The sequence below is a fragment of the Anomaloglossus baeobatrachus genome, chromosome 5 (genome assembly GCF_048569485.1).
Source record: "Anomaloglossus baeobatrachus isolate aAnoBae1 chromosome 5, aAnoBae1.hap1, whole genome shotgun sequence".
Classification (NCBI taxonomy): Eukaryota; Metazoa; Chordata; class Amphibia; order Anura; family Aromobatidae; genus Anomaloglossus; species Anomaloglossus baeobatrachus.
Window position 1 is genome coordinate 27886117 of NC_134357.1, and position 14865 is coordinate 27900981.

At 43.9% G+C, this 14865-nt stretch overlaps 1 protein-coding gene across 1 annotated transcript in view; it reads right to left on the bottom strand.

The window, feature by feature from the left end:
• Nucleotides 1–652: 652 nt before the first annotated feature.
• Nucleotides 653–14865, bottom strand: part of LOC142310727 (ovostatin-like) — a 60759-nt gene continuing 46546 nt past the window's right edge. The window contains exons 29-36 of the mRNA XM_075348353.1: nt 13865–14082; nt 12395–12610; nt 11298–11422; nt 6628–6718; nt 6281–6343; nt 4929–5031; nt 4447–4504; nt 653–788 (exon numbers count right to left, since the gene is read on the bottom strand). Coding sequence (XP_075204468.1) covers nt 4458–4504; nt 4929–5031; nt 6281–6343; nt 6628–6718; nt 11298–11422; nt 12395–12610; nt 13865–14082 — 863 coding nt within the window. The 3' untranslated portion in view covers nt 653–788; nt 4447–4457. The remainder of the gene's footprint in view (nt 789–4446; nt 4505–4928; nt 5032–6280; nt 6344–6627; nt 6719–11297; nt 11423–12394; nt 12611–13864; nt 14083–14865) is intronic.

Consider the following 14865-nt stretch of genomic DNA (forward strand, 5'->3'; position numbering starts at 1 on the left):
TCCAGATCTTCTCTCACAGTTTTATGGTTTCACAAATAATAAGAAAATCCTGAACAAAAGGGAACTTCACGTCCGATTATAGAGGAATGTCAGAATATGTGACCAAAGCAGCCGACATTATACACGTGTCACTATATCACTATCAGAATATTTCTCTGATCTTCAAATCCTCGTTTCAATGATGGAAATAACCCCTATTCTGTATGTATGGAAAATACAGCAAAAATCAAACAATATAAACATAATGTGATGTTATTAGTCTGTGTGAGGCGGCAGAGCTGTGACTGATGGGAGATAACAGCGAGTGATGATGTCACAGCTGGCGTTTATATAGGATATATGTTACAAAAGTCAAGGGTCCCGTTCTCTGGTATCAGAGCAACTCGCATCTGTCAGACACCGACGCTATTAATGACCAGGATGGGAACGATAAGAGCTGGATCCATCCTCTGTGACTAGCTCCCTCTAGTTGTGGCTGATAGAGCAGAATAAGATTGTGTTTTCTCATAATAATATCACGCGGTTCTATCTTCCATTGGGCGTCATATAAAGGGTAACGCCAAGAACACAAATAACACTAAACCCAGAAGATTTCCAGTCTGCCCGTGTAGACAGATCTTGTTCCACCAGTATAAAATGTGAGGACACAACATACAATAAAACACTGAGTATTTATTAGTACAGGGGATATTATACACAAGTCTACAGGAGATGGCGGCCATCAGGGTGAGCTCACAGAGGTTTATGTATAAGGTCCGAATCTAGAAGAGAAGAAGCTTCATGTTCAGCTGTGGACAGAAACAGAAACACATGATTTACTATTAATACCGGTGTAAAAGGCCAGAATCTGCCACAGTCCAGACTATACCGGGGCTAAAGTGACCGAGGCCAAAATATTAACCCCCAGGTCATATTACACCTCCATCAGTAGCAGTGAGTGATATTATACACAAGAATTACTGAATTTTTCAACATTTTATTGGGGATTCAGCTTTGTCTGGTGAGTTACGTGATCTCAGAAGCCGCTTATACAGTTGTTCTTCCAAAGTTGTCAAAAATGGAAAACGTTTGGTGTCATCGAGAGAAACAAGTCCCAATACATAACATTACCTATGCACTGATGGGACAGCGCCAACTATTGGCATCTCAGTGTAAGCACTGGACAATTTTACACCCTCGGGTATAGAGTTTATCCCCCGGGGCATGGGCCAGATTATACCCGGGTTCCACATTAGATGGGTATATTTTGGCCTAGGGCAGTTAGTCCCAGGGACACCTAAAGAAGAAATTGAGTTCTATATTTCTCCTTCTTGGCAGGTTCTGCTGTAGATAATTAGGAATATGTCCCTTTGGATACATTTGAAATAATACTTTGTGTAACATCTATTTTTGTATAACTTTATGTGTTCCAGACTTTCTTCTTTTTTACATCCCACTGTTGGGTCTGTGCAATATATATTTCTTGTCCTATATACCTCTTGGAATTTGTGCAATACATATTTATAAACATTTTTGTTGTGCGAGCTGTGCAATATATTTAAAAATTATTTATTGTATTTCCTAACATTAGGTTGAGCACACACATACTGCATATACAGTGGGTACGGTAAGTATTCAGACCCCTTTAAATGTTTCACTCTGTTTCATTGCAGACATTTGGTAAATTCAAAAAAGTTCATTTTTTTCTCATTAATGTACACTCTGCACCCCATCCCCCATCTTAACAGAAAACCCCCCAGAAATGTAGAAATTTTTGCAAATTTATTAAACAAGAAAAACTGAAATATCACATGGTAATAAGTATTCAGACCTTTTGCTCGGACACTAATATGTAAGTCACATGCTGTCCATTTTCTTGTGATCCTCCTTGAGATGGTTCTACTCCTTCATTGGAGTCGAGCTGTGTTTAATTAAACTGATAGGACTTGATTTGGAAAGGCGCACACCTGTCTATATAAGACCCCACAGCTAACAGTGCATGTCACACCAAATGAGAATGATGAGGTCAAAGGAACTGCCCAAGGAGCTCATAGACAGAATTGTGGCAAGGCACAGATCTGGCCAAGGTTACTAAAGAATTTCTGCAGTATGCAAGGTTCCTAACAGCACAGTGGCCTCCATAATCCTTGAATGGAAGAAGTTTGGGACCACCAGAACTCTTCCTCGACCTGACCATCCAGCCAAACTGAGCAATCGTGGGAGAAGAGCCTTGGTGAGAGAGGTAAAGAAGAACCCCAAGATCACTGTGGCTGAGCTCCAGAGATGCAGTAGGGAGATGGGAGAAAGTTACACAAAGTCAACTATCACTGCAGCCCTCCACCAGTCGGGCCTTTATGGCAGAGTGGCCCGACGGAAGCCTCTCCTCAGTGAAAGACATACTGTATGAAAGCCCGCATAGAGTTTGCAGAATAACACAAGAAGGACTCCCGGACTATGAGAAATAAGATTCTCTGGTCTGATGAGACCAAGATAGAACTTTTTAGTGATAATTCTAAGCAGTATGTGTGAAGAAAACCAGCCCAATACAATCCCCACAGTGAAACATGGTGGTGGCAGGATCATGCTATGGGGGTGTTTTTCAGCTGCAGGGACAGGACGACTGCTTGCAATTGAAGGAAAGATGAATACGGCCAAGTACAGAGATATCCTGGAAGAAAACCTCTTCCAGAGTGCTCTGGACCTCAGACTTGGCAGAAGGTTAACCTTCCAACAAGACAATGACCCTAAGCACACAGCTAAAATAACAAAGCAGTGGCTTCAGAACAACTCTGTGACCATTCTTGACCGGCCCAGCCAAAGCCCTGACCTAAACCCAATTGAACATCTCTGGAGAGACCTGAAAATGGCGTCCACCAACATTCACCATCCAACCTGACGGAACTGGAGAGGATCTGCAAGGAGGAATGGCCGAGGATCCCCAAATCCAGGTGTGAAAAACATGTTGCATCATTCCCAAGAAGACTCATGGCTGTACTAGCTGAAAAGGGGCTTCTACTCAATACTAAGCAAAGGGGCTGAATACTTATGACCATGTGATATTTCAAGTTTTTCTTGTTTAATAAATTTGCAAAATTGTCTACATTTCTGTTTTTTTTCTGTCTAGATAGGGGAAGGGGGCAAAGTGTACACTCATGAGAAACAAAAGGAAGTTTTTTTTAAATTTACTAAATGTCTGCAGTGAAACAAAGAGTGAAAAAATGTAAAGGGGTGTGAATATTTTCCATAATCACTGTATATCTATTTGGTTAGATGTATTATATGGAGTGACCTTTTGCACGATAGTGCCCCTAGTGGCAATATTTATATCATCTATATTTCAAGTGTTTTTAATCTGTACCTGCAACAATGAACTGTTTTATCCAACAAACACGTGCTTAATAATGGGATTCTATGAATAAGATGGAAATGTTCCTCGCTTATTCCCAAATTTATTTATTTTTTTTTGTCTGTTCTATTTTTAATATGTTCAATAGCAAATATATTTTTTTTAATCAGCAGTATGTTCTTGGCTGTGAACTCAATTTATTCTGTAGGAACTATAAGTGAATGAGCCAAAAGAACTAAAAATATATATTTTTATTGAGACATTTCTTTAAAAACATACATCTTTTTTAAACAGCTATATGTTGTTCTGTATATGATGGTAGCTTTCTAATTTCTCCCTTGGCCCCTTGAGTCATAGGCCCTTTTGACACATACCTTACTGTGCATTATGCTAGTTATAGCTCATTATTACTTTTTGAGCACCTGAGGATTGCTGTTTGTGACCTCATGTCCGTTGTTTTTATTTATTTTATTTTTATTTATGTATGTTTTTATTTTTTTATTTATGTATATTTTTTATTTTTATTTATTTATTTATGTACGGTTTTAATTTTTTATTTATGTATATTTTTTTATTTATTTTTATTTTTTTATTTATGTATATTTTTTTATTTATTTATTTATGTATGTTTTTAAAGAAATGTCTCAATCAAAATATATATTTTTATTTCTTTTGGCTCATTCACTTATAGTCCTTATAGGTTTCATGACTGAGTGGAGCCACTTATTTTTGACTTTCACTAGCCTTTAATTGTTTTTTTACAATTTATTCTATGGGTGTCGCTGTTAATGGGTTATAGCCAGTATATTGTTTGGCCATTTTGTGGTGCAGTTAATCCCAGGGGTGTACTCTGGCCTGGGGCAAACTATAGCCAGGATTAGTATGGGAAGGGGTTAATTTGGCATTAGACACCGGGAAATACATTCTCACAAGTATTACAGACGGTATTCTGCCCCCAAAAAAGGAACAAAAAATGATCAAAACATGGTACATAGACCCAAAATGGTGTAAACAAAAATTACAGGGTGCCGAAACCCCCCAAAACATGACAGGTCACAGAAAACAGAGAAAAAACCCTCCACCACTTTGATAACCCATAGAGGATTTTTTCGTGATCTCACCTCCAAGCCGGTCACTGGACGGAGCAGGGGTGCCGGACAAATCCTATACCATTCTCCTCTGTAACGGGATTAATAGGAGATAAGACATGTACAGGAACATTTACACAGGATCCGTCATCTCTACTGACAGGTTGTAGCAGATATTTCTATTCCTTGTCAGTTATCCGGTAACTCTGTTGTTCCTCCTCGGATTTTATCAGTTAAGTGACAACTGGGTGTTACAAATTAGTGGTGTGTCCCTGCACACACTGACACTGTCCAATCAGTGCTGAGTAAGTCCAGACACGCCCCTTTAATAAGGGGAATGGCAATGCCCAGTTGCCATTTTCTTCATAATTATTCAGGAGGAATAACAGAGGAACGGCACAATACAGAGTCATGAGAAGAGATGACCCAGAATTGTAATTTCATGCTTGTGTTTACTAAAGCTGCTTATTAAGATGTTCTGCAGCAGCTGAGGTCAGCAAGGGAGCGGCTCTTACCTTTCTCATAGTAGTCCCAGACTAGAACAGATTTTGGCTGATAGTTCTGCACCCGTGTGGTCATCTCAAGGGTCATTTTCAAGGACATAATATCTCTGGAGACCTGTCCGCGGATAGAAGAGAGATGTCAGCGCGGTGTACAGGGCGAGCGGCCGTGAGACAGGAGGATTACAGCAGGAATATGGAGGAAACATTAGTCAATTAGGCAATTCATGAAGATGAGAGAAGAACAGCGCCATCATTGCACAGTGACCGTGTCTGGTATTGCAGCTCAGCCACATTGGCTTAAATATTGCAATAACTGACTCCTCCTGTGGACAAGTGTGGCGCTATCTTTAAAAGGGTTGTATCATAAAGGCAAATATAAGGGCTGTCACTGCAGTGTGAAGGGTGGAGACTTCAGGGTATCCACATCTTCTGCGCAGGTCACCGGTATCAGTTGGTGGAAGTCCGACCAATGGAGTCCCAACTTATTAGCTGTTTGCAGCCAGAACAGCACAGCACGCTATACTGTAGTGGGTTCTGTCAAGTATAAAGGAACTTCTGGCAAGTGCCGCAACACACAGGGTACACCGGGAACATGATACAATGGTGGGCTATGGCGCTAGAGAAAGGGAAACGGGGTCACCTCCTAACACCCAGCTGAGGCTGTTCATTGCACTCATTAAACGTCCCTATACAGGTCCTTTCCCCTGTCCCTGATCACAATGCCAAGGTCTTCACTTGCCCTGAACTGACCCTGGCTAGAGAGAAGGCCGGAGAGAGCCCTAGTCTCACCACTACAATAATACAAAAAAGGGAAGGCAGACAGACAGTGGGAAATAAACATAACAGGAAAACTCTCCAAACTCCTCTAACGCAGTTAAACACCACAGCTGCAATTGTCATGACTCCTGAGCTCCTTCCAGAGACAGGCTCCTTCCAAAGTGGCCAGCAGAAGAAAAAAGTTCTATAACCGACCTCAGATGGTAAGACACGTGACTATTTATAGTGAAGGGGTGTGATCACAAAGAGCTGCACCTGAGATTAAGGCTACAAACGACAGCCAGATAGGACATAGTCCTACTCCTTAACCCTTAAAGCACCAAAAAAAGGTAGATTTCCTCAAACACAAGTTGCAGACCTGCGCATAATAAGGCGTTGTGACCTTCTGGTCCCAGACTCACCAATGATCTCCCCAGTGCGGGGTACACCCATGACACTATTCACTTACATAAGAGCTGAGCTGCAGTAAATGACTGATAAGCAGCATACGGAGCTGTGCTGTTCCATAGTTTGAACCCTCCGGAGGATCCTATGGATCTCTGCTGGGCGAGTTTGACCATTTTAATAGGAAAAAGAAGAAAACTTACACTGTCCAGATAAATGATGATGAGATTGTTCTTCTCTTCCACTTTGGGCACTACGCTTCTCAGCTGTAAGAAAAGAAATGTAAAAAATATCGGATGAGAAATAAATAAAAAATTAAGTAAATCCATTCAATCACCGCGGTGGCGTCAGGTCTATGTTAGTGGTGCCCTCTGCTGGAAAAGTGAAGTAATGAATAATGATAAGCAAATCTACAAAAATTCTAATTTGCAGATTTTCTGGAATTTATCTAGGAAATTTGATTTGGATCCAATTTATTAGATACTAATAAAATATTTCTGTATCACAGCCTGGGGTCTCACATAATAATGAAAGAGTATTGAGTCTTCACCTGTGTTAGAGACTGGTACTCCAGCTTGTATCCAGATGGCAGCGATAGCGATATAAGAGCCATGTTGGACTGATTGCGGAGGCCATTATAACTGCGGAGAGAAAACAAGATAGGAAAAATGTTATTGAACCTTTGATTCATATAAAATCCAAACTTTTGGTTTCCCCTATGCCATTTCTAATGTAATAAATGGACCCAAGATAGTACCAGCAGAACCTGGCCAGGACTAGGAGGTGACAGTGTGACGCCCTGGACCAGCCAGGTAGTCACAGATAGAGCCCCGCACAACACCAGTCCCCTAACAAGGTGTCAGCAGCCAAACCATTAAAACCCTAGTCACCTCTCTCAGTGCTGGATGGACACACTAGGGGGCGGAGCCAGGCGGTTAGCACGCCAACCGAGCAGTTCAGAGAGCCTGAGGCAGGAAAAAGTAAACAGTTGAGTTTAGGAGTCAAGTTTGAGAGTTGAGTAGAGGAGGTCAGGCCTGTGTGACAGGCCTGTAGCAGACTGACAGGTGCCAGAGTTGGAGGCCGGGCACCTTTGGCTAGGAGGCATACGAAGGCCTCTGCCTGCAGGAGCCGGGAAGACGGCTCGGTGGAACCGTGGTGGACCGGGACAGGGTAGTGGCCCGCCGGTACCGACACGGGGATCCGACTGGAAACCGGAGCACAAAGGGGGGTACTCAGACCCTGAAGCTAGGTCCAGAAGCTACTGGGGGCTAGCTAATTAACTGATTGTGGCCAGGACTATTGATTGGGTCCTTTCCCACCCAAAGTCCCAACTGAAGACAACAGCCCAACGAGGGGGATAGAAAGCCACCGCCACGGCAGAGAGATCCCACGGGCCAGTGTCTGCGGGCAAAGGGCTCTTCCGACATCTACAAGCCGGGGAGCGGACTCCTGTATTGCAAGTTCAGGTAGTCCATCATCACAAACAGGTGCAGGAGAAAGGCAGAGACCACTAACCGGGTGGGGGACCAGACTGCAGCCGGCTGTGGGCACCGACCACCATCACCTTGGTTTACCAGAGACTTGTGTGTGTTTCTAATTGTGAGTACACCAGTGCCGTCCGGCCGCCCATCTCCCTGCACTGCCAAACAACAACCCCCCAACGGGTCCCGGGGCCACCATCCCTACCCACGGAGGGGTTAACAACTTGCTGCGTAACATCTCCCTCGGGTGCCTGGTAAACCGCAGCGGTGGTGTCTCCTTTCACCACATCCAGTGGGTGGCATCACGGACTTAACCACGGCTCCGGCCGTACACCTACGTCCCCTAAACCGCCAGCGCCTTTCAAATCGAAGTGACCACAGGGCCCCCGGGTCCGGAGACGCTCGAGCCACCCACCAGCGAGCTCGGATCCGAGCGGCTCAGCTGCAGCCGAGAGCGGGGCGGTACAACAGCGTGCTCCAGTGATCCAGGCCAGCTTGAGAACTGCACTTACACGCTCTATAGACAGGAGCTTGTAAATGTGTTTCCCTGTGCCTAGTGACCACAAATAATAACTGCATGTGTATTTCAGTCTGTATGTGAGAGTGCTGATTTGCTGATACTTTAGCTGCAGCATCTTCTCCTGTCCACCAGGGGGGTGTCTGCAGAGCTGCAGTGCCTGCTTCTATGCATCAGAGGGATGTGGGCTCAGTTTTGGAGGAGGATTCTGTGAGGGGCAAGAGACAAGAAGTAGGAAGGAGAGGGAGAGAGAGATTGAGAGAGACCCTGAAGTGTGGTGGCTGCCTTTCCCTGCTATGGTTTCAAATCCCTGGACTGCTGGAGACAGCCTGCTGATCGCTGTGCAAAGAGGCCACGCAGTTAACTGAGTACGTCCATAGACTGTTGCCAGGGAGAGAGAAACCTGTGATTGAAGCGGTTTCCCTGGTGAACTGTGGCCTTCCTACTGCTGCGGAGCCAAGTCCTGAGGTGATCTGCATCTGAGGCCTCCCTAGGAGACTGTGACTTGAGCCTGAGGAGGCCTGTCCCCGTGATTGTTAGTGCCAGAAAGAACTGCTATGGAGCGAAGCTTTGCAGTGACCTGTCCCCATGATTGCCGTGCCATAGAGAACTGTTGCGGAGCTGGACGCAGAGTGGATACCCCTTTGCCCGGATTTTTTCCTGGATAAATACGGTGTAACAGTGAGTCCTGAGCTCAGGCCTGGCCTATATCTTTTTGTTTTGCAGACAAATGTGCACACTGACTCAGTAGTGGTTTGGTGCCAGACCAGGACTAATATATACCACGCAGCAGTCACCTCTGCAGTACTGAATCTTACTGTTTGTGTATTGGTCTTAGTGGGTGTTTAACCGCAGGGTACTTTACTGTGTTGCTTATATGTGTGGGGGAAGGGCGGGGAATTAAAGTTTCTGTTAAGATTGTTAATTGGTGTGCTGGTCCAGGGACAGCTCCTTCATACACCCAGGGATTTACACCTTGTAGTGTTTCCAGACATTCCTGGTTAAGTAAATTGTTCCTGTTGGTTCCTGTCCCACTGGAATCGGTCCTTGCTCAGCACTCTGATCCTGGTTTGGTAACCGGGTGTTTGTACATTTATTGGTGTCTATATTCACTTCGCATTTTGAGTTTCACCTCCTGTTTCCCTCACCGGGTTATAAAGAGTTTGCTGTTAAACTTAGGGCGGCTTTGTACGTTGCAACATCGCACGTGCGATGTCGGTGGGGTCAAATCGAAAGTGACGCACTTCCGGCGTCACTTTCGACATTGTAGTGTGTAAATGCTAGATGATACGATTAACGAGCGCAAAAGCGTCGTTATCGTATCATCGTTGCAGGCTCCGACTTTTTCATAATTATGCTGCCGCGACAGGTACGATGTAGTTCCTCGCTCCTGCGGCTGCACACATCGCTGTGTATGAAGCCGCAGGAGTGAGGAACATCACCTTACCTGCCGCCGGCGTCTATGCGGAAGGAAGGAGGTGGGCGGGATGTTTACATCCTGCTCATCTCCGCCCCTCCGCCGCTATTGGCCGCCTGCCGTGTGACATCACTATGACGCTGCACGACCCGCCCCCTTAGGAAGGAGGCGGGACGCCGGCCAGAGCGACGGTCGCAGGGCAGGTGAGTGCATGTGAAGCTGGCGTAGCGATAATTTTCGCTACGCCAGCTATCACAAGATATCGTACCTGCAACGGGGGCGGGGACTATCGCGTGCGACATCGCAGCATCGGCTTGCGATGTCGCAACGTGCAAAGCCCGCCTTAATCTGGTCTTGTTCCTTGTTCGTGGCTCGCTGTATCCTGGAAGTAACCTCTCAGTTTCACATGTAAAACGTGTTGGCAGCTGTAATGAGATTTAGTTTTCTCTGCTGTTCACTACAAACACACATTTGCTCACACTCCCTTACTAAGGTTGTTCACTTCAGATAAAAACAAAGCTTGAATATGTGCCCTAGAAGGAGAAAGGGAAGGAGCTGAGGTCTGAGGTAAATTCAGAGACAGTTGAAGTTGAAGTCAGTGTGAGGTCAAGTGAGGAGTAAAACATGGAGACAGTCCTGTCCTGAGGTGACTGGTGAAACCTCAGGAGGGTCAGCTACAAATTTGCAGAGTATCAGTCCCTAGGCCACCTGGATTTCAAGGTCAGTGACAAATTGAGAGACTGCCATTAGCCTTTTTTATAAGGAGCAGTAAAATTTGCCCAGGAGCACAGCGACATGTTTGAGTTTGGAAACTTCTCAAAGAGATAGTGAGTTTTTCCTCAGATTTCAAGTCACTGGCTCGCTGGAAGGGATTAAAGATCCAGAGTTTTCTTGACTTTAAAATCCCAGGATTTCAAGACGCCTATTCCCAGGTAGGGAAGTAGTGACAGGAGGAATACACGACCACCACACAGCAGAGAAACCAAACTTTCCTTGGGGCAGGAAAATCCACCAGTATTATGAAGGCTGTAAGGAATGTTCCGGAATGTTCTGCAGAGCGTCAGTAATAGGTAATAGCTCCTGTCTTGTCTCTGACTGAATTATTCTCTGCTCCATCATCCCTACCTCAACATTCCCAGGAACCAGCCCTAGTTGGGGTTCGGGTGGACGAGGGGACAATCCTCTGGCACTGTGCATCACCACCTAACTCCTGGGGACCCCCAGCAGTGGCTGGCCATACCAAAGCCGAATATCCCAACTGGCGTCAAACGGTTTGTTTATTTATTTTATTTTTCTTTCCCCTTTATTTTAATCCCCATCACTAAAGCCTGTCTCTCGCGCCTGGTACGGCCACATTGCCACTCAGACCCACCACCGTGACATCAGAGGTCTACCGGGGGTGGCACATAGGTGCAGCACATATTCTGCTGTCAGTTTCCAAGACAATGAGATGTAAATGAAAGAAAAATGTTCATATCACAAGATCCGCTGAAAAATTATTATAAGCAGTAACTTGCAAAATTGCTTGTGTTTGCAAGATTTATCCAACAAATACCCAATTTATGAAGATCAGACTAACCCTTTAAGTATATTTTAGTTATGGAAATAGTCAAACAGACCTGAACATTTGTGACCACAACCCCCATAGAGGTGAATAAAGAAGTCAGTGCCAGGACGTGGCTGTCAGCGGCCGGCCCACTGAGTAGCACCGGAGTCAAGGGAACTCTGTACTGCTGGGGACACAGATTTTAAAGGATCTGATGGATACGTCATATCTGTCTAGGAGGGGAAGATGTGCTGCATACCTGAGATTCAAGTGCACAGGGAAGGTAAAGGCCACCCCATCCACACAGCTCTCCGGAGGGGTATATACCGACAGAAGGAAAGCGGAGTCTTGCTTGTCCACAGGAATATTGAACTCCACAGTGGTCTGCAGGAAAAATCAGAACATTAGTGACTCAATTTTTGAATATATGCCTCCAATTTATCCAAATATTTCAGTTTATTGAGTTACTTTGGAGGTCCATATCAGAATAGAGCAAGGACGCAGAGCGGCCAGTGTAGTCCAATGTACAGAGTATGGTCTACTGCAGTGCTCAGCCAAAAATGTCACTAATGAAGAGGTTTCCCATAGGGGTGGTCCAATCAAATATATAAAATTGGTTTAGAATTCAACCTTTTTTCTTGTTGTTCTATCAAATTTATTCAGTACAAATCAAATGGACCTTATTACAGTCTGAGGTATCTTCAAATCACAGGGCCAAATAAATGTAAGGTCAAAAAATAATACCCGCCTGGCCTCCACCCTCTCAAAGCAACTCCCTGCCCGATCCTCACAGATCCGGATTGATCTTCGGTCATAGCAGGTCTTTGGTCTTCTCTATAAGACCTTTTCAAGCCTCCATCGCTGACTTAGCCTTGCAATATCATAATGTCACTAGGCCCAGTAAGTGCGGGAAGTGCCAAATACTGGATGGGACATGTGAAGAAGATAGTGGGGATCGGGAAGGAGCTGCACTGAAATGGTGGGTGCCTTGGTTGTATTATTGTTTTTTTTACTTTTTTGAGATTAATAAGTATCACAAATCTAAGTCAGCTCTTAGCACTCAGAAATGTCAATGCCTGGGGTAAGGATTTAAAAAATATTTTAAAATACACAAAGCTTGATAAATTCTGGGCATTTTACTGTAAACGTTTTTAGACGGGTACATGTAAATACAGTCGTAATACAGTGTCCCACGTAGACTCCATGCTTACTGAGAAGGTGACCAGGATCTCAACCATTTCTAAAAACTGAGGTTGGCCGACATTGTAATGGCCTAAGGCATGTCTTACATATTATAAAATCTTGGGGAATGGACTTGTCACCATTTCTGGTCTCCTATGAAGAACCTTTCCTTACCTGCAGCAGGACACAGCCTTTCCCACTGACGCTCATACTGTAATCTCCGGGAATGTGGGGCAAAACTTGGGTCTGCAGCAAGATCTGATGGTCAGAGTTGAGGATGAACTCTTTGACCAATTCATCTCCATAATTGACTTCCACTGTATTATTGACATTTTTTTGGTGCACCAAGGCTCCGTAACTACACAAGGCTTGTAGAACTGCCACAGTGTCCTGAGGAAGACAAAAGTAGGGGATTAACAAGAGCAAAGATTGGCCATGCACATCAAACTGAGGTAAGGACAGGGCATCCATCCAAAGGGTATTAGCTCTTTAGCCAACACATGTAAGGATTGGATGTGTTGAACAAAAAGGGGATAACCAGAGAAAACAAGTCTGACCTATAGTCATCCACATAGAGTAATGTGCATGTTGTATATACCAGGAAGGGGCCCAGGATGGGGGACATATATATATGGGCCCCTTCCAGGTATACATTACTTCCATCATAGACGCCTTTCTAGACATTAGTACAGGATTGGGGCTGGGGGACATTACTACATAAAGGGGGGTGTCTTATAGGACTGCTTTAAGGACCTTTGGTGACATCATGGTAATGTGACCACGATTTCTCCAAAGGTCCTTTAACTGCGGGAGTCTAGAAGAACTAACGAGGAGACAGGCTGGTATGTATGGACTGTGTGCATATATGAATTATATAAATATTACTCCAGCTGCCCCATTCATTAAGAGTGGCCTGCACGCTGCCAGTTTTAATGAATCAGGGCCATTGTTCTTAATAGCATTTGGTGCAAACAGGAGATGTGCAGACATGAAATGAATTGGGACAAATGATCTATTAATGATCGTTCTAACAGCTCTCTCTCTCTCTCATTTGGCATGAAAAAAAGTGGTACAACGGATCCATTTTTTTGAAGGGATCCGACGCATCAGTTTTCCAACAATCTACGACGGATCTGTCACATCAGTCACCAAACGGATTGTGACTGATGGAAAAAAACCCTGAAGTGTGAAAGGGGCCTTAATTGAAAAATTCTGACTGCCTGCAGCCACTAGGGGGAGCTCTCTGCAGACTATGTATACTTTCAATTGAATAATAAGCTCATGAGTGCCCCCAGTGGTGGATAAAGGAAGAAGTGGATAAATCTATAACTATGAAGGTGATTCAGGGCTTTGTGTCTGAAAAATTATCTCTATATCTAGTTGGCTTCAGTGTCCCTGTGCTCCTTCAAGAGGCAGCATGTCAAATCACACAGTGCGAGCCAATGTTCTATTCTTGTCTCTGAATAATCAGAAGCGCATTACCCCCCCCCAGCAGGCAGGAAACAGGGAGGCAGGGGAGAGGTGCGCTCCTGAAGAATGATCATGAGAACAACCAGTAAGTTCATATTTTACATTTTTTTTATTTATTTTTTTTAAATCCTCATTTTAACAATTACATCATCCTTTCCCAAGCTCATATCTTACCGCCGTCGTGCTGTATGACCCTTGTGCATTCTGCTGCCTAGTGAACCAGTTAGCAACCTGAGACGTGTAGCTGAGATCCACCAGCTCAGATGTTCCAGTGGTTAAGGACTCTAATACATAGGCCGTGATCTCTAAATCTGCAGATGCAGCGCGTGCCGGGAATATGTAGGACGTGGGCTTGTTTGGTTTGATGGGACGCTCCCAGTGAATGGTCCCCTCTGTAAGATACAAGTTACAGAAGGAAAGTGAGTAATTTATTTTGCATATATCACTTTTGACCATTATACACAATGAATCCATATAAATATTATAAATCTATAGTACACATAATAATGAACAACTTTGTAATATATCTTATCAGAGAAATCTGCTTAGTTCTTCTTTGGGACTAATCATTCCTTTTTAATTCATGGGTAAAATCTGTATTCAGTGAAGACAAACTTTTCCATTGCTAAGATAAGAGATGATACTTGGTGCTCATAAGATTCAATGGAGATGGGAAGAGGGAGGAACTAGAGGCAGGAAACAGACATTCTGCTGCAAGTTCTCCTAAAATGACAGTTACATTTGAAATCTAACGTATAAGAAAGTTAAAATATAACTGTGATTTCAAGAGAACTTGCAGCAGAATGTCTTAAGTTTCTACCATGCGTTTCACTTAATAAAATTTGCAATACTGTATAATCAAATATATGGTCGTCATATTTTTTTTGTATTTTTATTACTGGGCTAATTTGTTGGGTTAGTAACTTGCAGCAGAATGACTGTGTCTGTTTCTAGCTCCTCCCTCCTCCCCCTCCTCTTTCCATAGAATCTTATGAGCACCAAGTATCAGTTTCCTATTTCAGAAATGGGAAAAGCTGTTTTCACTGAACACAGATTTTACCCCTGAATTGAGAACAAAAACTCAATCTAGGAGGAGAGAGAAGCAGATTTAGCCAATAAGATATATTGCAAAGTTTCTTATTTTCACTTGTACTATTGATTTATGAAATAAAAAT